Below are 26,866 nucleotides of genomic sequence, written 5' to 3'. Positions count from 1 at the left end.
AGGGAAGGAGAACCTCCCTCGACCTACTAACCACCCCTCTTCTAATACACCCCAGGATGCCATTGGCCTTCCTGGCCACAAGGGCACAGTGCTGGCTCATGGTCATCCTGTTGTCCACCAGGACCCCCAGGTCCCTTTCCCCTACACTGCTCTCTAACAGGTCATTCCCCAATTTATACTGGAACCTGGGGTTGTTCCTGCTCAGATGCAAGACTCTACACCTGCCCTTGTTATATTTCATTAGGTTATTCCCCACCCAACCCTCCAGCCTGTCCAGGTCTCTCTGGATGGCAGCACAGCCTTCTGGCATGTCAGCCACTCCTCCCAGCTTGGTGTCATCAGCAAACTTGCTGACAGTACTCTCTGTTCCCTCATCCAAATCATTGATTAATATACTGAATAATACCGGCCCCAGTACTGACCCTTGAGGCACTGCACTAGATACAGGCCTCAAAATACCACAAAACAGCAACAACAAACCCACACAACTTCTTTCAGTCAAGAATAAAGGAAGAGAATTAAAAAAAAAAATACGCAAAGAAAACTCACATAGACTTTGCACAACATTAAGATGAAGGTTAAAAAATACTCAGTCAAGTCACTGAGAGTTTGATGCTAACCCAGGAAACATCCAAATCTTCCCTCCAGGGAGCACCTTACCTGTTTGCGCATGACATCTGTGGCCTGCATGATGTACCGCGGGGGCAGCCCGTGGCTGCGAGCCAGAATGATCGCCTGCTCCAGGGTGACGCTCAGAGTGCAGCTGCAATGGAGGACGGAAGTCAGTGACCTGACAGCAGTCATTTCCTTAAAATAACTGGGTTTAGATCAATTATCTTTTTAAAAAAATGTTATGAATAAAAAGATTACAGAATAGACCTGCCCCCATCCTTCTTATGCAGGCATCAGTCTGAACACTAGAATGTTTCTTAAGTAGAAAGATTTAAGGATTTTGAGTGTAACAAGTGTTCCTGCTGACTTACAATCAAATGCATTTGCCTTGTTTTGCTGGGGTTTTTTGTGGTTTGTTGTTGACAAGCGCAGAGAGAATGACAACTGAAGGACAAGAATTTTTTTGTAATTATATGAATCCTTTCCCAGCTGGTTTCTGCAGATGTTATCTCTTGTCCTCCACTGTTAATGCAGACCCAAGCTTTGGTACCATTATCCTGACCACTTGCCATTAATTTAGCTTTGTTATTCTCATGGACCATTAGTGCAGTTCAGTCCAAAATTTAGAGGCATTTACTCCTTTCAAAAAAGAAAATAAATAGGGCATTCCTTCAAATAAACTGTCCTCCCCTTCTTTGCCAATCTTTTTCAAGTAAAACACTTGAGGATAAAAACTGATCATGGTACCACATCCTAATGAAAATGCTGTGATTGCTTTGTCAGAGCAACCAAGAAAGCTTCAGAGCTAAAGATCTTGCTGGAGGACAACCTGTCACCATAGCAGACAAGAAGTAGTAGGGAAAGTAATTTTGGACATGCCATCTGATTTCAGCTGTCATGGGGTGGACACGGCTGGAGAGTTGGTTTCCCATACAATCAAGACCAAAGCTGTAGAAGGCTCATAGACAAAGGCAACTGAGTAGAAAAAGGTACTTTGGGGAAGTACAACATGTTTGAGGGCTGCTATCATCCAAGAGTTGAGAGGGGCTCCATTCAGCACCAGTAAGCTGCTTGATGGTTTTTCTGTTCACAACCAAAGTACCGCAACATTCAAATCTCTTCAATCAGAAACATGAGGTGGACAGAAAATGACCCCACCTCAGCAGAACCTGACAAGAGCTGCCTATATCAAGTTCAAACAATTAAACTAAGAGACATGGTTAAAATATACTTTTGAGTAGCCTTTTGGCAAAATCCTGACCAAAAGATTCTGTATAGTTTCTGTGAAGCGCACAGAACAATGTGTTTCAATCAAACACTCGTCTTGCTGAGAAGATCTGTAGGAGGAAAAACATGTCTGCACTTATTTTCTTATGGGAAAAAACCCCAAACCCTGACACATTTTAAATACCGCTTAAGTAAATTTATGGACTGTAAAAGTTTCACACTGGTGAATGTAGAAGATATTAAATTTGATCTGTAGCTTTATTAATGGCCTTTCATTAAAAATTTATAAGCTAAGTGATTTTCCTTGGTAATGAAAAATTTTTTATTCCCCAGTTTCTTGTATACACTGACCCCAGAGTTAACTTGAAGCAAAAATCTATTGATCGTTTCTGTTATATGTTTGATTAAGGTGCATAAGAGTTAAATATTAGACTAGAAATTCCAAACACTGTGTTTTCATCTTGTCTTTGACAGGTGAAATATTGCACAAATAAAGTACACGCTCATAATATTTGCCGGAATCAAAATCTAAACATCTAACCTTCAAGACCAGATTGCAAAGGCAGCTTTGTTCCATTGACAATGGGAAAAAGCAAAAATATCTGAAATCTAATTTGACAAGTGTAACCTAAGCCAGAGAAAAAGGGTAAAAAGTCTCTCTGCAGGTATAACAGATTAATGGGCTCAAAGTACAGCTTTCAACCAACTAGTTACTGAGCCAACTTTCCCATAAATCCCATCTGCCTGGAACTCAAAAGACCAAAAGAACAGAAAAATCATATTGTGCACGCATGAATCAAAACTAACAAAAGAACCTCCTAAATGAAGGGCAGCTTGAAGAATTAGGTGCAAATACTGATCTTGTGATTGGAAAAGACCGACAGACTGTTCTCTGTCCAGAACCTGAGGAAATGGTTGCTGATCATGAACACTATGAGCCGCCCACATTTTGACAACGCCAACTGTGATTCAGAAACAAGGTTGCCAAGTGTGTAGATAAAGACATAAGCACAGTGGCAAAAGCAGAGAGAAAAACAGCAGAATTAGGATTTCCTTAATAGGCTATTATGGAGGTAGGCAACAATGACGATACAATCCTGAATGGTATAAGCTAAGATTTAAGATTTCACCTCAAGGCAAAAAAACAAGAGTAATCCTAAGGACAATATTTTTAACATATCCCTAGGAAACTAGTAGCAGAGACACTCAGGCTGACAGCAGTGATGATGTTAACTATTATCACACCTCTTAATAAAACATTTTACATTCAAGGTGAAGTCCTACAGTAATGCTGGTTAGATACATCCACTGTGTCTTTTAAAAAACATTCTCACTTATTAACGTATGTTAAAAAATGTTAAAAGAGTATCAGTGGCATGATTGCATTTCAATACAACATCACTAGATTTCAGGTTTCTCTTAAGGCATGTAAAAGGTCTGATGAATGGCAGAATTAAATGTAAGTCACTGCTATGGCTTTTGTCATGTAATAATGAAATAAGGCTATTACTTTCTAAATACAAACAACAAAACCACTCAAATTGCTTCATTTTGGTTGAATACTGAATCAATGAGATGGCATGTCTAACAAAACTGATCATATAAACCTTCCACAGTCCTATGCTAAACTGACTCACTAGAAAAATACATTTACATGCTAGTGCTTTCTTCCAGCTCTTCAAATATAGTTTTTTAGTTACTACATATTTGTTACCACAATCAAACTGCCCTGGAAACCAGCTGTGAAAGAAACAAATGCACACACAAAACATCAGATGGAAACACAGAAAAGCCATAACTGGAAGTACTTCAGCAACAGGACAGCCGAGCACAGAGAGATCAACCAAACGCAAATTGAAACCAACACAAATGGTACAGCTTTATGAAACGATACGAAAGCTGGGAATTCCTCATATGGTAAGACTGTTCTAATGGTCTGAGCAAGGTTCAATATCAAGGATTGTCAAGAAATATGAGCAAAATGTAATCATCCACTCTTCTTCCCCGTTTTGAGAGCTGATAAGCAGATGGTATTAAAGTTCACAAAGCAATCTGGAAGCAGTTCTGACCACTGAAAGTATCTGGTCATTTGGATGCAATCAGCCCAGACAAACCAAACAAGGAAAATATTAGGGGAAAAACTCCTCAGTTCTCTCATAACATTCTGTTATGGGAAACATAAACCCCAAATCCATGTATTTTACTGTGTAAACAAATAAAAATCTGTTCTCATTCCCTCTCTTTTACTCTCATCCCTCCTTTTAAGTCAGAAAAACAAAAGATCCAAATTCATCATCTCAGAATTTATGTCAGAATCACAAATTCCTTGCCTTGACAGATTACCACAGCAAGGCAGCACAGACGTTTGGCTTTCCCAGCACAACTGGGCTGAGAATTCCTCATTTCACCCAGCTGGTTTCCAAGGAACAGAAGGGGCTGCAGCTGCTCCCAGCCCCTGCCTGCTACCCCCAGTCTCCCATCAGTCATGACAGTATTGATGTGAAGATTAAATACACACTTTCAAACATTTTCTGCATCATACCACCCTGAACAAAAGAGGTTAAAATATTTTCTATCACCAGTAGCCCATTTGTTTCTGACTGGATGTAATTTTTACTAAAGGGCAGCAAATCGTCTGGATAGACGTAGGTTGACACTGAAAAATGGAGTTGTGAAAGAGGAAAAGAGACTCAAATTTTCTATGAAATGGATTATTTTGTGACAGCTTATTTAATGTCACCTGAAAGGAAACATAAGCTGAGTTCATGAACACTACCTACAGAGCTGCCACTCAGTGAGCTGTACATCTATGTTACTAGCATAAAAAGAATATAAATGATTGAATTCATTCCCAGGTTTCAATTAGGACTCCAGCCATCCTGCATCCAGAGATGCATCAAAACATCCCTTAGAAAAACCCCCTGAACAGAAAAGATGAGGTGAAACAAATTGGTTTAGTAGTTACCACAGTAAGAGGTGTTGAAATGAATTATGTTCTGACTATGTGAATAGGATAAAAATATGAAAAGGATGCATGTACAGTTAGTCTAATTAAAATCTAAAACTTCTACTCAACAGGTAATTAAATGCTGTTGTCTTATTTTAATTACTTTTTTTCCCATGCATCATAAGTTAATCATACCTACATTTGATCATCTTTTAAACAAATTACACTATTAAGTATTCATTTGTTTCTGCTGTCATTTAAATTAATGCTTATAGAGCAGCTATCATTTATGTCAGCATATGTGGCAATTAAAAACTTAGTACTAAGTTAAGTCACTTTGGGATAAAAAGTTTTTGGTGTTTTTCTCTATAATTACAAGTGATGGCTGGGTAATAGGTACTGATTCTGGAGAGCAACCCAAAGAAGAAAGTAGGCTATGATAAACGTAAAAAAGAGAGGAAATGTTGTTCAAGACTATAAAGAAATAAGCATTAAAAGTGTAGACAGGTCTGACTGAAGACTCTCCCACACTTTCTAAGCTGTTCTCATTGTGGGAATATGTCTCCAGGCAATTAAATGGAAGTTTGCAGTCCCTGTGCCCATATACTGAAGCCTTTGCTGAACAGAATTTCATCTCAAAGGGAGACGGAACTTGGGCTAGTCGATAGGTATTAGAGAGAAAATAAGCAAGAATTTTGTACATTAAACTACAGTATTGTATTTTACAATTACAACAAAACTCTAGTGGAGTTCAGGACACTTTCAGTCCTTTATGAACCGTTGTGAAGCTGAGAAATTCCCAGTGTGGAAGGACCACTGCTTTAAAATTAGCATTGGGCTGAACCCATCCATGAAAGGTTAGTCCAAAACTTCTCTTATTTTTGCCAATATATAGCAAGCTGTTACTCTGCATGTGAAATATATTTATTCTATTATGATGGTTCAGTAATCATAAACAAGGCTTCAAAAGTTGACAGTGAAAGACATTAGACCACAACACAGAAATATAATAGATAGCTCATGCTTAAGGGGACTTCTGCCTTTTATCCATTAAGCCTCAGCAACAAGAGGTTTCCTTCATTAGAGGCACCACTGTGATTACACAGTTGTGCCAACCTCCAAGTCAGTATATCCCAACTCCTGTCCCCTGATAGGATGTTCAAACCCAGCCCTACCAGGTTTGAACACAAGCTACCAGTAGAGTTCTGACTTGCTCAAGTAGATGGCACAATCTTCTCGAGCTAGAGAATCAGTCTTGGGAGCTAAGTATACATTAGCCGTATTTCAGACCTAACCTTGGTTAATGACTTCTTTTGTAGTTTACAAACACAGTTTTAATCAGGTTTATTCAATTTCAAATTAGTAATTTTTAATCCCGAAGCACGCAACATGCAGTACGTAATGATGATTTTTTCTGTAGTTTATTTGGAAGATTACTATCATCCAATCTATTTCCAGAAATAAAAGGTGACTGTTCCACCTTTTCCAAGACAGAGAGCTTTTCAAAGAATAATGAAAAAATAAACTTATTTTCACCACACATCTTCTGTAATTGTTAAAATACTGCACAGAGCATCTTCTCAGAAACATTCTTCCTGTAAGATCTTGCCACCTTTAATCAGCTGGAAATGTTGCAAGGAGACACTTCTACCATGAAATGTTCTATTTTTTGGACGGAAGAACGGCATTTCCAAAAGGTTCAGAGTATCTCATGCCTTTTGTTTGCTCATTCTCAGTCATACTTTCAAAACAAACAAACAAAAATCTAAAGTAATCTGAAAACCCAGCTTTGGTCATTATCTTTTGTTCAGTGCAGAAAGATTTTCACATTAAAGGCTTCTTCCCATTTAAGCAGGCAAGTAAATCTGCTAGAAAATTGCAATTTATTTCCTGTCTAGTACTTGTTAAGGTTATTCAGGTAACTGTCTTCCACCTCAGAACTCGAACATTTGGATAAGTTTTTAATGTTAGATTGTTCGAGAGGATCTATTCTATTTTTCTCAGATTCTACCAAAGACCTGGCTTGCAGATAAGGTAATACTTCAAGAACTGAAGTGTGAGAGAATGATTTTACATAGTAAGGTGATTGAGCTGTGTGTCAGCCTTGGTGCTAAATGTCTGTCCTGGCCCATTATGTTAAAAGGAATCCAAATAGGAAAAAAGAACACGTTGAAATCCATACTAGCAACAAATTAGATCTATCTTATCTGTCTCAGTGCACTTTATGCACTTCTCTGCTTTTTCAGATTGCATTTTAAGCAAAGTAAGTGTCTCAGAATTTAAAACACGCAAGAGAACTCTAAGACAATAATCCTTCATGCACATATTAGACATAAACAAAGCAAACGTGCCAGATTGGCTATGAAAGGCAAACATAAATAAAACTATCATCACTGTAGAAATAACCTATTTGTGCTAAATGCCTTGTTTATATTGTTTTAACACAAATTATCACATATTTTACAAGTAAATAACTGTTTGCAAACAGTAACCAGCACAGAAGGAAGTATGCCAGTATCTTATTTTATGAAAACAGAAGTTTATGTCTCAGTAGGTAAGGTATCAGAAAAATACACTAACTGTAGACAGACACAAGAAAACTGTCATTAAGAAAAAACAAAAGGGAATCTTGACTAAATGGGAAGGTAACAGGACTAAAAGCATGGTTTAGACCAGAAGGCTAGAGACAAGCAAGGCTTAGTCCTCCAACCTGTGCTGACCTGCCTCCTAAAAGCCGTCCCATCAACCCCAGAAAGCCTTCGTACTTTGGAACTAATACTCAGCCCAAATATAGTTGCAAAACTTCAAGGAGACTTTTTTTTTTTTAATTAATATCACACAGTCATTGAGCTAAGAACTAAATTCCTACAGAGACGTTTCTAAAATAATCTAAAAGGAAGAATTTTTACTATAAAATGTCTTAAATAGTCAGAATCCCTAATTTTCACCTGGTTTTGTCTGATGCACAGACAGGCAGCTGGCCGTGCTGGACAGCTTATGGAGTTACTCTGCTTCGCTGTGTGGAAGATGGAGCAGGTTTAGTGGGATGGCAGGAGCGGTGCCAGCTCCAGGAGACGCATAATCAACCCTTGGCAGAACCTGCCTCATCATTCAGCCGAGCTCCTGCCAGCCAGAACCCCACTGCTGGAGGGACGGCCACACTAAGGAGAGACTTTTTGGAAGGGAAATTAAAATTCAGAAAAGAAAATAAGACAGTGATTTTTCTGGGGCTCATCAAGCTTATGAAAGACTTCTTTTCTCTCGATCCTCCAGGAAATACAAAATTTTAAATAAACTTGGGATTTGTTTCATTTGGATGCTTTAAATGATTGCTTTGAGCCTGTAAGGCCTATGGTCCCTGAATAGACTTCTGCAGCTGCTGCACCTAATTTCATTTTGGCATGGAAAGAGGCTAAGGCATGTCTGTGCAGTGCAGTCTCGCTCTTCTCCCTCAAGCAGGAGAAGCATCATGACTCAATAAAATTTAAAAGTGCCTTTCATCACCTACATTTGCGCAGAGTGATTGCAACTTCAAACAGAAAGAGCACAAGTAAAGAAAGCAGAACATTGTTTACAGGGTGACAGCTGAGTGGCAGGCAGAAATATAATTATGGATGATAAAAAGGGGAAAACAGAAATGCGAACTATTGATTTCTTGGATTAATTTAGAGCTCTGTTCCTGATGTTGATCAACAAGGCATGTTCACTTACGATAATCCAAAGGGAGTTTGTATTCACATATCACTTAGGACAGTGAAGGTTAAAGGGACTTATTTTTCCCCCATCCTTGTTTTTCTGGACATCAAAATATATTTGAAAAGAGCTGCTGTCTGAAATAGATATAGGATTTCAGGCTCTAAAGTAAATTGGTAAACATATTGTCATAATAAAAATCAAAGCAAAGCAATCACGAGCAACTCAAAATCCCCAGTATTATCTTGGATATAGGGATGAAAATATGAACTCTGTCAAGCTGTATTAGCCTAGTGCAGTGTAAAAAGCAATTTAATATGGATCACAGAGAAGTCAGAAACCAAGACACTGCTGATCCAGAGATCAGCCATCACTGTCAAAGCAGACAAAGCTGCTGTTTCATAGTTCTTGGCCTCTTCTGTACTGCACTGCCACCAAGCACCTCCCTCCCAAGATATATCTGGGATTTGCTCCTGCTTAGAAGGAGAGGAAAGGTGGCAGAAACCTCCCCACTCTGTCAACCTAGGTTGAGGAAACACAAAAAGGGCTCTCCAGGAAGTTCAGTGAAAGACAAAGAAATTCAGTGAGGGATGGTTCATCTATATTTCAATTATATTAATTATATCTAAATTCTGACAGATTAATGGTTTGCTCAGTTCCACTCCCCAAGAACAAAAGGAAGATGCTGACCAGCAGAGCATTCTGTGCTCTTCCCCAGACTCAGATATTTTGTCCCAATAGACAAGCACAGAAATTAAGCAAAGACTAGTTTGTTTTTACAGAAAGCATACACAGACTTTTCTTTGAGTCAATTATTCTTCATTTTTAGGATGATAAGATGATAAATGAAGAATATGCTTTCAAAGTTTAACCTGCAAGCACAAATCACATCACATCGCCCCCATCACATCACCCCCATTTGCTTGTCTGGTAGTATCTGTAGATAATACCAGTTTTCATCTTATTTAATATCCATAACATGGTGTTTAAAAACAGTTACGGATCCTTGGGTCTGGGCCTCCAAAATGTTGATTTCTGCAACTGATCACAATAAAACACATCATGGCATTTCACTTCTAAGAACAGAGGCCAGATACAATGCTGAACACAGAGATAAATATCCTCTCTTGCTGCAAAGCAGTAGCTTGAACTCTACAGAACCGACTTACAACACATTTTGCGTGAGAAAAATAAGCATTAGTTTGCATTTGCAAATGAGCATAATTTTGCATAATTATCTGCCCTGATTAAATAATATTCCATCCAACAAGCAGAAGAATTAAGCCTTCAAGATTGCAGGCAAGAGGCAAAATCATCTGTGTCGACAGGACTTGATCCAGCATCTTATTCTTCCCTCTTCTGTCCTCCTGACAGAATTTCATGGTGCTGCAAGACAGTTTCACTCTGCAGAGCAGCAAGGGGAGCAGGTTGACAAGAACACAGTAGAATTTGGCAGCAGAAATCTCAGGAACAAAATTCACCCAGCAAGCCTACTAGCAGGAGACAAAACATGCTTTTTACCTGTGCAAAAGCAATTTCATTATGCCAAAAAGCAGAGTCTGCTTAGTGCTGGACTGTAGAGATGTGGTCTGGGAGGCCAGAAAGAGAAAACAGCAGACAAAGTGACTTTATGTGACTTTTTATGAATTTGAATTCTAAGGAAAAACTTCCTTATCCATTGAGTTTGTATGCACAAAAGTAACTTCAGGAAAACATTGTTAAAAAAACATCCTCAACTTCTTCCACTTCAAATAACAGTACAAGAATCCCTTCCAGTCTCCAAATACATGAGTTTTCTTCTGGATTTATGGAAATTCAGGGCAAAAACTCTTTGAGTACCTATAAAAATCTCAAGTAATGCACTCCTTTTTCCTGAAGGGCCTATCTTAAAATGTTTCTGATAATGCCAAGAGTTGATGTTTCTTTCTCTGAGCAGATGGTAGCCACAAAGGCAGTTTTAATACACAAGTGAAGTAACAGTATCTTGTATAAAAGCTCAAATGGACTCCCTGTAGAGCAGAACTTAGTCAGGCTTGAGAGAAAAGTAGTTTGGACCTTTACGTAAATAGGTGATCTTGAATACTTTAACATCTAGATCAAAAACCACACATTTAGACACTACTCCTGTTGCTCTTAATATAGGCTTGAAATTCAATGTGTTCGTTTTCTACTATTTTGGGAGGGTTTTTTTAGATATACTTAAACAGACATTCAATAGTTGATACCTGCCCTAGTTTTGTGCAGAAATGTGATGAAGAAATTACATTCATCTAAGAACAGCTCACATTCAGAATCAACTATACCAGCATACCACCTCTTACTCAGTCACCAAATTATTCCGAATACTTTGTGACCCACACACTGGGGGTAATAGTTTACTGCAGCTATTAAAGTTGCTCTGACTTTATTCTTAAACTACAAGAATTTTTTGCTCAAATATACTGGCAAATTCAGAACCTAATCCATGAAATCAGAGTCAAACCCAGAGGTAGTCTTTTTCAGCTTTATAAAAAATGGCAAAATTAAGCCCAAAGTCTTTTCTGATCACACAAGATGTTAAACTGAAACTGAGACAAAGAGCCAGAGAAAAGCTCTATAGCTTCATGGTCTTCTGGAATGACAACTTCATGTCAGCCCATGCTATGCAGTATTTCCATCTTCACTTGATACAGTGACTAGTGTTCAGTACTACAGCCTTTTTCTGTTACTGCCTAAAATCAAGTACAGTATAGAGCATGATACATACAGCTGTATCAGGGATAGAGAGTAAAACAAATAGTCTGTTGCAAACTTTGTTAACTCTGTTAACAAAGAAATAGCAAGCACTGTTTTCATACAACTTAATTGTGTTGGCTATATACGGAGCTTTTCCATTTTCCGTGCTCGATAATCTGCATTGCAGCTATGTTGCTGCTTCCCCCCCCACCCCGCCTCCTTCTCAAAGCTCTTTTAAAGAAAGGACATTACTTAAAGTGAGGAGAAAGTAATGCTCATTCTAACATAATGCACCAGGTAACCAAGTCTGCTAAAATAAGGATTTGCATAGATCAGAAACTAAGCAGCATATTTTTAACATATTGCTACCTGTAATCCACAGTTTGGAATTCTTATAGGAAAAGCAGATATTTAGCATCAGATTCTTTGTTTATGTTTATCTTTTATTTGTTGTGTTTTTTCTCCCCTCTCCAATTGTAGTTGTGCTTTTTTGGTAAAATGTACAAGAAATTATCTGCTCGGCTAGAACATAAACATATTGCTGCCTTTGATGAATATCATTAAGTACTAGAGAGGTCTATAATGACACTGTTGTCATATATACGCATCTATTAAAATATCTTAGCATTGACAAAGGTTGGTTGATTACAGCTCAGTTCATTTTTTTATATTATACTAATCACACCAACTGTTCTACAGACCGAACTTCTACTTATCATCAGGTACACCTGCAAAAATTTGTATCTCTTCTGTTTCACTTTTTTCCTTGAAGCAAGCTCTTCTACAACTCCCCTTAGTATTTGAAGCAGATAAAAATTTCAGCATTTTTTGCCTGTTTTAGGAGTTTAATATAGTATGTTATTCACCTAGGAAACCTTTCTTTTTCTGCTTCAGCAATTAAGTTTTCTGCCTTTTACTGACTTGAATGAGGAACAATCCATTACGAGCGCACAAAACAAAACTGCGTTGCTCATTTCTGTCAGTCACTGCAAATACAATTCTACATTTTCCCTACAAATCATTCAAGTGTACTAGACATTTAGTCTAAGATTATTTAGTGTGAGACCTCTCTAGAAATAAAAAGCAGCGGTCTCCAACCTGCAATGACTGAATGAAACAAAGGGAGGGAAAGAAATGGCCATACCGGTGAACTCCGCTGTTGCACATAATGATGTGACAAGCTCCAAGCCTGCTGCAGAGCTCGGAAGACACGGAGAGCAATCCCACGCCGGAGGCGCTGCAGGCGGTGTAAGCGCAGGCAGCCGTGCGCTTCGACCGGATGAAGGACCCGATCAGTCGGTAAAGTTCATCCAAGCAATTCAGAGGCCTCATCAGCTGCAAGAGAGGAAGAGAGATATGAATATTTGGTACTGAGAGCACATGAAATGGTCTTTTAGGGCAGGTCCTCACAGACACAGATGGAACGGCATGGCTGGCTGAGAAAGCAGAAGCCAAATTCATAACAAATACAGAGCACACAATCTTCTGTTACATGACCTATGACAACTTTTCCAGACTTTTAAATTCTTACCATCACTGACTGTTTCATTCCCAGTCCTGCCTACAGAAATGTTTTTCACTTCAACAGACCCATCCATCATTGCCATTTCCATTACTGGTATTGACAAAGAAGGGAAGCCATGAAGAGGCAACCTAGTAACTCACTGAGAAAATCAGCTTATAATTAATGTAACACTGTCCTTTATTTATGCAAATGTCTAGTTCCCAATTCTGACTAACAACATGGAAAAGTAAAAATGAACAAAAGTGACAAATATATACTACTACTGTAGTGAGATTTAAAATAAACTCAGCAGTACTAAGGAAAATATATGATCCACCTAGTAAAGAAGGCAGCTTCAAGTGGAAGGCTGCTCTCAGAAGAGGAACCTTCAAGAGTGGTTCAGCAATAAAAAAGCACCATTTTATGGTGCTTTGCGTAAAGGAGACATTAACAAGACAGTTTTGCAGACCTCATAATTCCAAATTCCCTATTCTCTTTATTCCAAAAACACCTGAAGATTCCAACAAACCGCCCTGCTACTCAAAGAATGAATCTTCTGAAAGACAGATTCATTCTCTGAATACAATTTTGACTATTTAGGGAAACGGCAGCCTGACTTGCTCCTATATGAAGGTTGCTTCATAGGAAAGCACAGAGTTCAGGTAAATCAACTATAACAACCAGCATATTTAAAGCTGGGCACAAACCAGCACGTGTCCTCCTCCCCTCCCACGCAGTCCAGCCTGGATCCAAGAAGCAGGAACTATCAGTTAACACTCATGCTGAATAATATCGACATAAAATTTTAAGTCTGTCATAGGGCGCAGCTGATGATCACAGCATTTCGCAAGCCACAGCAGCTCAATCGCTTTTGAAGTCAGTGTAGGCAAGACCCAAGGAACTTCTTTTTTCACCCACTGGGCTGCAATACAGGCATTAACTCTCCAACAATAGGAGAGAGCATTAAATGAATTTTCATAGCCCCTGGGATCTCTCAGTCCCAGAAGTTTGAAGATAGATGAAAGCATTTGAAGAAAGCCTAAATGAGGTGGTTCAGAAGAAAGCTTTCTGAACAGGATGCTGGAGGAGTATTTAATTTGGAACAGCGCTTCCAGTTTTCAGAACAAAGAATTTCTGCCTGTACCTGCTCTCCCCCCACCCTACCCTTCTGCCCCCCGCATGCTCCCAGCACAACTGCACTGCTCTGAAAGCACGGTGAAAAAGGACAGCTACGGTTACCCTTCTCCAGTACACTGATGCCCTTCAGCAACACTTTTTGATACAGAACTACATGGCACCACATGCCCCTAAACCACAGGTGGGACAAAATGCTGCAAGAGAGCTCCTCCTTCTCTGCTTCTCCCTAGCCCAGCGTTAATTCAAATTTTTGGTGGAATTAAGAAAGCCTCAGGAAAGGATTACAATGACACAGTGTATAACATGCAAAGTTTAATTAGGCACTTGACATTTTTATTTACCTTATCTATATAAGCCGCTTTGGATGTTGAATTTGGAGGCAAGTTGGACTTGTCCAGGTAGAATGCCCTGAAAGAACAAACAGAATAAGGCAAAAACTATTAATTGTTTAAACGCCTGAACAAAATGTATGCAAAGTGACTATTCTTAGACACTATCCTAAGGCTCAATTCTTTTTAAAATTTTTTTTTCACTATTTAACCCTAAGAGATGATCAAAGAATAACACATGGGTAAACAGGCACTACCACACTTTCTTTCGAAGTCGTAAGGAACATTTTTTGTTCTGGAGACAAAAACTGTCCCTTTGCCCTTTGACAGCACAGTGCAAAGTTTTCATGTCCAGATAGCAGAAACACTGGATCTGAAAGTGATTTTCACCAAAGCTATCCATGAAAAGGTTTGTGGCAACTGCCTGGATTTTAATAGTGACTTTGGGAACTAGGTATATAAATAGTGCCTGAGCCTCATGCAGTACAGCTTTTCTATATTAGCTGCATACAACTGCGATAACATGAAACCAGAATCCCAAACATGAAACACATACTGACAGAGGAAACATACACAAGCTCACAATATAAAAAGGAATGAAAAGGCAAAAACCCTGCAAGGGGCAAATACGCATCATACAAGCAAAACTGCATTTGGAATGTGTGTGCTCATGCATGTTCACACAAATAAAAACCAAACTGCCTTCCTTTACAATTCCTGCACACTTCTTTGAAAATGAATTAGTGCCTGAAAAGAAAAAAGCCAAAGACAGCTCTCATTCACCTGCAGAACACAAACATGACAGAGCAAGCATACTTACTGTATCAAGAGTATCTATTGTGTACTAAAGCTCAGCAACCCACATTCTCCCAGTTCCTTCCACAACCTTTCACTTACCAATGAACAGTAGTAGAAAAAGTCTCTAAAAAATGGACAAAGGCAACATATTTTGTTTTAAAGGAAAAGTTTGACTAATTTCTGTGTGGCACAACAGAGGCTGACATTTTGTACAGATGGCTTTCATGCTATCCTTCTCTCAGAACACATGTAAACTCTTTTTCAACCCCAGAAAGGAAGAGCTTTAGCAAGGAGCACCCAGGAAGCACGGAGCCCTTTGCATGTCTCCTTCAACTCAGGAACCCTAGAGGATTTTTTTTTCTTTCTATGTTATAAGAAAATTAATTGCTTACCACAGATGATCTATCATTAAACACCTCATAGGCAGATGAATTATCTTAAATATCTGTCCTGGTTTTATTAAAAACAAGACCAGTTTCTCTTTTAGTGAATTTTTCTTTCAGTTAAGTTCTTCTAAGTAATTGCACTTTTCTGAATTTGGCTGCATGTTTTTTTTCAGACACTGAGCTCCGGAGCTGATAACAGTAGCAATGGTATGCAGAAGAGGCCTGGGTTTAGACTTATTGCTATGGTAGCCAAGGTTACTGATAAATTTTGCACGTCCCATAAGTGAGAGGGGCATATTTGTAAGGCGGGGTGGACAGAACAAGTGACTAAAATTGACCAAGTATTCCATCCCATAGACCCTATAAAAGTGGGAGATCAGGAGAGTCTCTCTCTCTTCGACCATGGCCAGCATCTGAGGAGGTCCCTGCCTGTCGTCCCTGTGATCCGAAGCCTGGTTCCAGCCCCTGCATCCCTGAATCCAGCACCGGTTTGCTGCAGAGTCCAGCCCAGGACTTCCAGGTACCTGTCCTGCAAACGCAGGCAATGCTGTGCTATGCTGGGAAATTCAAGATTGGTTTTGTATGTTTTGTATTATTTTCTCTATTTATTAGAAGCATTAGTGAAGCATTTTTAAATTTTCCAACTTGCAAGTCTCTCTCCCTTTTCCTCCTATTACCTGTCCTTACTGGGGAGGGTTAACAGAGAGCATCTGCCACAGTTTATTGTCACCCTGCAGTAAACGCTGACAATATCTCTCCAACAAGATCACAGTTTCTCTGCTACTGTGGCACCACTTAGGACAAAAAAATAATTGTCCTTGCCTATTGCAGGGTGGTTGGACCAGATGATCTTTAAAGATCCTTTCCAACGCAACCCATTCTGTGATTCTCTGACCACAAAACTCTCATTCTCTGCTGCTTGAAAAGCTCCTAAATCCTGCTGGGGCAGCTGAAAATAGAAACACCTGGTAGGCTCCCCTGCCTGGATGAGGCACCCAGTGAGAACCAGGCAACAGCTACTACTGCAGCAATTCTGGCCAAGGTTAATATAAAACAAAACAAGAAAAAAACCCACTGAACTATGGAATGTGTTGAGGGAAAAGAAAAAAAAAGAGAAAAAAAATAGGTTTCTCCAGTGGAAACCTCAAAGCACCACTATGATCCAGCTCCGCTTCCTGTGCAGAAGGAGCAGACCTGACTGAACGTCACAGCTGAGCCACAGACCCAGGCTGGAACTATGGAGTGTGGTAACCAAATTTCATTTGCAATAAAATATAAACACTGATAAGTATGCATTCTTGCATCCTAACTCTCAAAAGACAGGATCACCTGGATCCTCCAGTCATGAAAACATTGATTCATATAGCATACATGGATAAAAACTGCTCTCCTCACTTTTTTAAGGTTTTATCCGTCATAGAAGGTATTCACGTTGTTGCACACTTGGAGAGCAGGGGTGTAGCCTGCAGATTTGAAGAGACTTTTATTCTTCAGTAATGTGGAATAACTGAGCTGATAAAAAGATCAAGCCACCTTTAATTCTAGTAGAATTTGCTTCCCATAGCTTTGCAGTTTTGAAAAGCATCTCCTCCCAAATTCAGGGTTTGAATTAATCCTCCCAGAAAGTACAGAAAAGCAAATCAGTTATTCCATTAAGCCTGTTGCATGATCCAGAATGTACTTGGTGTCAAAGGAAGCTGGTGACTTTTGGAAGGAAAAGAGGTTTGCAGAGAAAATTACCTATAAATCATTCTGAGTGGCCACAGCACATAAAAGCTACATCAGCAGCATCAGACCAACCTTTTTCTTTGTTAGCCAAGCTAAAAAACAAAGCATCACGCTGCCATCCACTGAACATTATCAGACTGAAAGCCTATACTGCTTTTTCCTGTCATGCACAGGAAAATCTGCTTCATTCAGAGTCTGTTCAGCACTCCCATTCTCTTCGGACTGTTATTTCAGCAAATTCAGCTGCATTAAATGAAACCAGAAACCAAATATAGAACGGTACACACATTAATGGAGTACATGGAAAATAATCAACTCGAGGTACAAATTGAAGCAACATGGACACTAGAAATGGGATATACAATTATAGGAATTACTCCATTAATTCAGTCAATAATTCATTAACCTAAAGAACAAAGAAAAATCAGCTATACACAACATTAATTTTAAATATCAAAATACACTGTTAAAAATGAAACTATCCCCCCTCCAATCAGATTACACTCCCAGATGTTTCTCTAGTGCTTTATTTTTATTGCTTTTCATAAAAACTGTCTTCAGTATTTTACAGAACATGACAAACTGTGGACAGCATATAAATTTCCAAAGCACTTCACTTAATTACTAAATGCTTGTTAAGGTCCTTAATCATATTTTATGGGAAAAGTTAATGGCAATCTTGGCATGGTGCCCAATTTGGACAATATTTTCTAATCCATTTGAAATGAACAAGAATGAAATCATAGTTCTTTGTCTGCAAATGTGATGGTGGGTTTGCTTCTAAAAGCTTTACAATTTCTATGAGCTGTAGCAGAAAAGCCTTTCTTAAAAAAGAAGGTAGAAAATCCAATAGGCATTCAAACTATGGGAGATTATTGCTGTGTTGAACTTCTGTAAAACATCCCATATGTAACGATATCAAATAATGGGTCAACTATCTCAGGGAAAGCTTATACTGGAACAAAGTAACAAACATCTTAGGGCTCCAAAAGAAAAATTTATCATAAAATGAATGCTTTCCCTAGATGTTTTCCCAGAACTCGAGTACAAAGGAGATGCAGAAGTACTGATGTTCTCTTAGTGAAGCATTTTAAAGGGTACCCTCCAAAATTGACCCGGACATATGAAATCCTGAAAATTTGAAATACTGAACCCTACAGAGGCTTCAAATCCATGGGGAGACACATTCCTGCAAAACTTTGTACATGCAAATCATTCAAAGTCAAATTTCTAGTCTTGCTCTCCATTTGTTGGTCCAGGAAGCCAACAGGCTAGATGGTGATAATCTTTTCTTCAAAATACAAGGACAGTAAATTTGGAGTGGAGGAGAAGGAGGAGGGCAGGTTACTGGGTTATGGCATTAAAAATGGCAAGTTAGCGGTTCTGCTCTAGAAAGGTTTTGCTTTGATATCATAGCAAAGAAGAATTTAGTCTTTTATAGTTTCTTCATCACTGTGGCATACATATAAATGAATTCATACTGTTGTCAATGGAAGGATGGAAATATATTTCAACTCTACTTGATTTTCAGCCCCTTGATCACGAGATATTCAATACGATGTAGATAAGCGTGGTCAACAACACAGCAAAAGATACATCAGTACAGAGGTGCAGAGTCAGGAACTGTTAGAATCAGTGCCTCTAATTATCTTCTTCAGCTCAAACTAAAAAGCATGTATTTATAACTTAGATAAATAACATCTCTGTGTATCTGCATAACTACACACACACTTTTGTATTTCTTTAATAACAAGTCTGTGTTCTGCCATTAGATTGTTAATTATACAGGTGAGCATGTGTTGTGTGTATATTATACATATGTATACACACATTTGGAAATACATTTATATATATGTATAACATATATCAATTCAATTGTTTCTGTAGTACAAAGTATCCCCAGCAAAAAAACTATTTGCTGTCACAGCAAACAATGTAAGTATTTTACATGTTATTTCCACTAAACAGTAAACCTCAATAAATGATCAGTTACCAATTAGCCTTTCAGCCCATACTAAGACCTAGGGATTTTAAACAATGCATCCTAACATTTTTGTCAGTGATATAATCCTATGTACACTGTCATTAGTAGTTAGAGAAACATTTAATTATAAGAAAACTTCTATGACAGTATCATGACTTTAAATTTTCAAAGAGCATAGATGGTAACATTTTGACCTTTCACAACTATTGTGCAAACTGAAGTGTAGAAAAGAAAGTTTTAACACCTCGTGGCTCTGAACTTACCATGGGTAATTCACATCTCACGTGTAACTATCACAGTAAGCCCTTCTTTTGAACTCGGCACTGGTGAGGCCCCACCTCAAATCCTGTGTTCAGTGTTGGGCCCCTCACGACAAGACATTGAGGTGCTGCAGAGAGTTCAGAGAAGGGCAGTGAAGCTGGTGAGGAGTCTGGAGCACAAGTCTGATGAGGAGCAGCTGAGGGAACTGGGGCTGTTCAGCCTGGAGAAAAGGAGGCTGAGGGGAGACCTTATCGCTGTCTACAGCTACCTGAAAGGAGGTTGTAGCATGGAGGGTGTGTCTTCTCCCAAGTAACAAGAGATAGGAGGAGAGGCCTCAAATTGCACCAGGGGAGGCTCAGATTGGATATTAGGAAAAATTTATTCGCCAAAAGTGGTGTCAGCCATTGGAACAGGCTGCCCATAGAAGTGGTTCAGTCACCATCTCTGGAAGTGTTTAAAAGACATGTAGACATGGCGCTTAGGGACACGGTTTAGTGGTGGACTTGGCAGTGTTAGGGTAATGGTTGGACTCCATGTTCTCAAGGGTCTTTTCCAACTAAAATGATTCTACGATTCCTGGCTTACTCCAGGCACAAAGTGACAAACCAGCTTTCGTCAGTCTCTGCTGTAACTAAGCAAACAGCACTGTGTGAAACAGTGTGGTCTGTGGGGAGGAGGATGTGACTGTAAGCTGGGACAAGCAAAATACATGGAGAAAAGGTAAGAACAGTTAGATTTAGTTATTCATAGAAATACCTACAAGTGGGGAGGGTTGTTAAGAAAATTTCAAAAAATGAAACTTAAGGGCTTTCTTGGCAACTGTTGGCTTTAGTGGAGTAGACTGGGAGCATAGCTGGGACACCGACTTGCAAAGGAACAGCCCTGCTACCCCAGCAGGCAAATCACAGCCTTCCTCTCAAACCTTTATAAACGCACAAGCAGGGGACTGTAGAAATGTGAGCATAGATATGTTAAGACAGAAAGTCAAATATGACAAAAAATGAAAGAAAATTCCCTTTGCTATATGTAACACTGCCCACTTTTCACATGCTAGATCTTAATCCCTGTTTTTCCATGAATCTAGTCTTCAGCAACTCTAGCTACTTCCAAGATCACTTGAAACCACCCTATTCCATAGAATCATAGAATGGTTTGGGTTGGAAGGGACTTTAAAGATTACCTAACTCCAAGCCCCCTGTCTAGGAGACACCTTCCACTAGACCAGGTTGCTCAAAGCCCCATCCAACCTGGCCTTGAACACTTCCAGGGATGGGGCATCCAAAACTTCTCTGGGCAGCCTGTTCCAGTGCCTCAGCACCATCATGGTGAAACGGAAGCTCTTGGGCCACAAACCAGTTACAGCTGCTTTATTGCTTCTCCCACCATTATCCAGACAGTCAAATCCACACTGAACCCATTAGTACTAACTAATTGCTTCCACATTTGCCTTTCAGACAGCGCATGTCTCCTTTTTGGCTCCTGATATTCCAGACATGCAATACACTGTTAAAAAAGACAAGATGCCAAATAGTCATTGGGTGGTCAGGGTTCCTACTACAGCCACAAGCTGTACCAGCTGCAGACTTGGGCTGGATTCCTACCAGTGACCAGGAGCAAAGGAAAAGGCTCCACCTCTGATCATTGCAGATAAATGTTCTCTGCATTTGCAGAGGACAAAGGAAGCAGAAGGAACCAGATGTCCACCTCAGGGAGCAAAGACTCAGTATGTATAATCTATCAAGACATTATTTTCAATTTCAGAATACTACCTATAACAAATACTGATCATAATTTGTCAAAAGTTTAAAGAAACAATTAATTTACACTCACAGAAAGAGCATAGCACTGGAAGAAAAAAAAAATAAGCTAAATTCAAGCCAGCTGGCAGTATCTTTTAGACCAGCTAGACAAATTTAATTTACTTTGTCCGGGATCTCTCTATTCTCTCTCTGGTCTTGCTTCACTTAGATGCAATGAATCTTACTTTCTGTTCTACCTAAAATGCTTCATCAAGAGACAAATTTAGCTATTATTTCCTTGTTATGTCCTTCAGAGTAAATGCTTAATTTTCAATCGTTCCTTCATAAAGATTCTGCATTTAGTGGGAGTTCAGCCATGAGTATCTAGTTCATTTGGAACCACATCTTAAAAAATCTAAAAGGCATTTGATTTCCAGTTTTTTCAGTCATATAAAGTAGCTGATAAATTTGTGTATGTAGCACTGCTGTCCAGTTTGACTGTTGCCTTTTTTAAGCACAAAGCAACACATCAAATACCTAGTATTGAAAACAGGACAACAGTTTTTCACCTGCTTTATAAATATCCCACTGTACCAAAAAGAATGTATTTTCACAGAATCACTCTCTGAAACCTGAAACTCTCTCCAGGTTATCTTTTCTGAATTTGATGGCAATTCATTAACATCGCTCACTGAAGTGGACAGACATGAGGCAAAGCAGAGCTAAGACTAAAATCATCAGAGGACAACAGTGGCACAAGGAGAAAGAGCATAAGCTGCTTAACCACACAAGCAATTTGGTTTGGAAAAGCTGGAAACACTGGGGGAAGAAATCTGCCAGTTTTAAGGTGGATAATGCATTTATTACAGGAACTGATATATGATCTGGTCTTTTTGATAATGCAGGTATCATCTTGAGGACCCATGACTTTGTCCCTGAGACAGACAAGTTCTTCTTTTCATCGTAATTAACTATCGCTATATGGATATGTCCTTTATGTCATTGCATCTCATTTATACCGAAGTAACTATTAGAGAATTTTAGTTCAGCCTGAAGCCACGAGTGCCATCACATCTATTTTCTGCCTTGACTAAATTATACAGGATACAGAAAACATCAGCCTGCCAAGCAGCCTGCAGCTTGAGAAGCTGCTGTGCGTGTATATGTGTATAAATAAAAAAGATGTTATATTCCTCAGACAGATTTTGTTCTGTGCTTACACAAATTCTAGGGGCAGAAATAGTTTCCTTTTCTTGTCTTTTTAAAAATTAAAAGAAACAAAAAGAACAACAACATGAAAACCTCATGGATTATAACAAGTTGACTCTGAATAAAGAATTGTATTAAATTTGCCATCATTCTGTGGAGGGCTGCTTATGCAATAAAATAAATACAGAAGGCTTCAAGACAGAGAAACTGTTTCAAGTTACATTGTAAATGAAACACTTTAAAACGAGAAATATTACATCCAACATAATCAGATGTTCAATGTAATGAGGGTAGTTAGCTAAATCATTTGTCATTAGATTCACTGATTATAATTGCTTCCTTAGTGTAACAGACTTGCATTTACCTCCTAAAATAATAACCAAGAAAGCAGCAACATAGAGAAAAAAAACACACCAAAAAATGGCCTTTTCCCTTTACTGCTTGCTTTAATTTTTTTCTATTACTGCTGTACAACAGGCTACAAAAGTGGCAATAATTGTGGACACAGCTGAGTTCAAAGAATAGTTCCAAATCAGATAAAATGGCAGGAAGGAAATTTTTTTCCAGACCCTTCTTTTTCTATTGATGACCAGGCAAGTTAATTACTACACAGTGGTAATTAGCACCCACACCAGGGGCGGGGATGGATAGCAATCCTCAGTTGTCTTTTCCACAGCATGATCCTATCTTTGGAGTGAAGAACTGGGTCATCATATAGTCAGGGGTGTCACAAGAAAGTGCCATGCTGGGATAAAAGAAAAGTTATGGGAAAGTAGAGCTCTCCTCACCTTCCTCTATTATCTTGCTGATTTCCCTCTGAATATTCCAAATCCAAGCCACCATAACATCTTGAACCAAATTTTACAAGTGTTTAGATGTCTAAATGCAAGCATAAGTGCTGAAAAGGCATTTAAAATCCTTATTAATTTAAAAGCCAGTGATTTCCGTAATTTCTCCTCAGCTAAAAGAAAAGATCCATGCCCTCAACACCCTCTCTGCCTTTGAGACGCACGGCTCATGCACACAGATGCATCCAGCAAAAAGCTCTTCAGAGCAGATGTGCCTGGACTTTTCTGATTTAGAAGCCAACCAGCAGCACCTGTAGAAAAATGCATTTTAATAGAATGTCATAGGAGGGACCCAATTTTTTTTTTTTTCCCCGAAAAAGAATTCACACACGCACACACAAAAAGACTAATCTGATAAAATGTCAAATATGCACAGAAAAAGGAAGACTGGAAGATCAACCTTCCTTATTACTGTAGATTGAAAGTCCCATGCTGGGCCGTCAAGTCCAAACCTCTGATGACAATTTAAACAAACATTACAAAAGTTGTCATTCCTACGCTCATCAATGACCATTTTAAAAAGGATTTTGCAGGAAGCTAATCCAAAACCTGATTTCTCTGAAGATAGAAACTGTTCTCATATGCAACCAAATGTTTTATCCTAAGGTTCCTATGCAGACCAAGAATTGCCTGAGTTATGGCCATTCCACTAACCTGTCTGCCAGGGCCTGTCCCACCTTCCAACAGGCCTGCATTGCAATCAATTTGGTCACAGTAATAATCAAGATTTATTTCTGTGAGACATAATAACTACCATACTGAATCTTACCCTGCAGGAAAGAGATCTTTATGAAATACTAAAATCATATTCAAAGGACAGAATGTATTTTAACTACATTTTTAAACTTCAAAAACTACAATTAAAGTTCACCCTCATGCTTTCACAATTACCTGACTCAAGATTTGCAGGAAAATACTTAAAACCAAATAAGCAGTCCAAGTAAATACAGTTCATTCCTGAGTTCTTGTTATTCCTATTGGCATTTGTAGTAGTTACAGATTCAAACACCATTGCCCCTGCACTGTTGAAGGAAAATGGTCTCTGGTATCTGTAAAAGCAAAAGGACTGATTTGAGATGGAAAAAGCCTGTTCAAATGGCAAGGACCACCAAAGGAAGAAGATGCGGAAAAGCAAAAGGAGGCAGGAGAATACAGAATGGGCTCATGTAACATCACCCTCTGTTCAGGTCAGATACAGAGGTTCTTTCTGGTCCTCTTCTGCATCAGAAGACAACCGCTGAGCTACAAACACACAGTAATAAAGATCTTAAAAATCTCTGCTGACTTAATTATTTTCACTTGGTTGTACTGCATATTTCTCATTAGCAAACAACTAGATGAGGTTAAACTTACATCACTGGCAACTACCAGCACCAGCCCAACTTGCAAACAGAATTTGAGTATAATTGTTTTTTTCCTTATCAGTGTCAGAGAAACAGAAGTGGCGAAATATAAAAACAAGCGCAATCTGGCTGACTGTGAAAAATAAATCCAGCACCATTAAGAATAATTGTGGGCCAGATGTTGAAGATTTCCCAGAAGTTTCAGAAATTTCATAAACTAGGGTGTTGGTTTTTTTTAAATAACATCTTTACACAGTTAAAGGACTTCCTAGATACTGCTGGGGCAGGGCATGTTGCCTGAGGAATTTTAGAAAAACTCAACTTTAGCTGTCCTAAGAATAAAAGTTCCCTTAGGGTTAAGTTCTCTTAATTCCATGTAAAAATCAAACTCTGTAACTGGTTTTCAACTGTCTTTCATAGATCCTCCTAAATAGTTGACGTAGCATTTGCAAAAGCCCCAAAGCAAGAACCAGGAAAGACAGAAGTTCTTATGATGCCCAAATCAGTGTCATGGAGAACAACTTTACACTTGGTTTTATTGTACCACTTCTGGTACTGTGGAAAAGCTGGTCAAAGTTCCATAGTAATGAATGAATTTCACAATAAAAGCAAGGATTCAGCTTCTTGACTTGATATCATGAAGGTTATCGTTCCTGCAATGCACTGCAAATTTACTCTTATACCCCTTGATTCATTCAAATATATAATTTGAAAATGAATTATTTTAAGGCATACATCAGTATCAGATTTGTGACCCAAAAGCCACCACATTCCTCATAAACGTTCTATGTATTCGAAACTTTACAACAAGACTTTACCACAAGTAATTAAGAGAGAGCTGAGCAAATGGACTACTTATTTTTTAATTTTAGTGTCCTGCTTGGTTATAACCCAAGTCAGGCCAACATGGCTGTTTGTGTGATCATACACAACAAAATGGTCTCATTATTATCTGAATGTGTCAGGAATAAGAGAAGCTGAACTTGCATCAAGAGTTCTCATCAATGGATGACTGCGCTTCAGTGTCACTGCCAACCAGTGGTTTCATTCCCACTAGTCCCATCTTCTTCTCACACTACTTTTTCCTTTGTTGTTGCTCCCATCTACTTTTTGCTGCTGTAGCGATGGGCAGATTGTAACACGGTCATCAGATGGTGATTTCACAAGAAGGCAATGCATTCCTTTTCTATGGAGAAAGAACGGTTTGTGGATTGTGTCTTGAATGACTTGTTTTATTACTAATAAAGTGGTTCTGCACAGAAGATTTCTTCCATGTGAAGAGTTTAAGACAGTATTATTGCACTTGAATATGTTTCCAGGGAATATTCAATTTCACTTTTTTGTTCTTCTCTAGAACAATTACCCAAATGTTAATAGTTTTTGCTGCTGTAGTTAATTTATTAGATTCTCCTGGCTAAACACCTACACAGGCTAACAAATGGCAGAACATGAATAAAGCATCTGCTTTTCTGTTTTTCCTCTTCACATTACGTCTGTGAATTCCTGAAGCTGTTTGTGCCTTAGTTAAGAAATGGGTAGAGTTCACCAGAAACCAACCAACCAAACAAAAAAATCAATTACTGAATGTTCTCATCAGACATTGGATGGCTGGAAAAAAGTCCCAATTTTTTCTATGCTTGTGACTGGATAGAGCCACTCACATTAATTTCTGTTGAATGCTAACTTTTTCATACTAACTTCTTGCAAAACTAGGCCTCAGAGGTTAGCAACTGATCAGAGCTGTGGGTCATGACCCCATAAGTGGAATGTACCTCATTAGAGCCACAGCACGAACAGAGGTCCTAACACACAAGGTAAGTGAGGTCAGGGAACACTAGAGCATAAAGTAAGGAAGAATTTCTTTAAAGGATTTTCATGGGGGCTAAATTGGGCCTATTCATAGAAAAAAAACCAGCACAGAAAGTCTTGCCTTGTCCAGCTGATGGAAATCTCTCTCCAACGCTAGCTGACTTCATCTAGGCCAAATACTGGCATGACCAAAGTTTTCTGTAAAGCTAATTTATAACATAAACCTTGTCAAATAAAAAGCCAGGAGGAACTTTTTTTCCAAATAGCAAGTACTAACAAAAGAAGGTGGAAAACAGACTAAAGAAATACTACATTTGTCATTAACATAGAAGTGCACTGATACAGACGGCACCAAAAAAATTAATTATACAGTACTCACTGAATACAACTGGCTTTAAAATAACTTTTGCTATAGTACAGCTTAGATTAAAACACAATCTAGGAAGTCCACTGTGTTGATAACGCGTCAGAGAAATACCATTACAAGATCCATGAAGAAAACCTTCCAAAAACAGGAATGAGCCAACAGGTGAAGGAATTCAAAGAAGAGATCCCATTTATCCTTTCCCCTTCTCCACTGTCCTTAGCCCCTTTTTT

General features: G+C 38.8%; 1 protein-coding gene across 5 annotated transcripts in view; it reads right to left on the bottom strand.

Moving 5' to 3' along the window:
• PREX2 (phosphatidylinositol-3,4,5-trisphosphate dependent Rac exchange factor 2) overlaps positions 1–26,866 on the bottom strand; it is a 177,790-nt gene that overhangs the window by 14,526 nt on the left and 136,398 nt on the right. For all 5 annotated transcript variants that reach the window (XM_065053725.1, XM_065053728.1, XM_065053726.1 and 2 more), the window contains 3 exons: positions 14,177–14,243; positions 12,339–12,529; positions 661–763 (listed from right to left, as the gene is read on the bottom strand). In XM_065053725.1, coding sequence (XP_064909797.1) covers positions 661–763; positions 12,339–12,529; positions 14,177–14,243 — 361 coding nt within the window. The remainder of the gene's footprint in view (positions 1–660; positions 764–12,338; positions 12,530–14,176; positions 14,244–26,866) is intronic.

This window comes from Columba livia, chromosome 2, assembly GCF_036013475.1.
Source record: "Columba livia isolate bColLiv1 breed racing homer chromosome 2, bColLiv1.pat.W.v2, whole genome shotgun sequence".
Taxonomy (NCBI): domain Eukaryota; kingdom Metazoa; phylum Chordata; class Aves; order Columbiformes; family Columbidae; genus Columba; species Columba livia.
The sequence above is the reverse complement of the archived record's forward strand: the minus strand, read 5'-3'. Positions and strand labels throughout refer to the sequence as shown.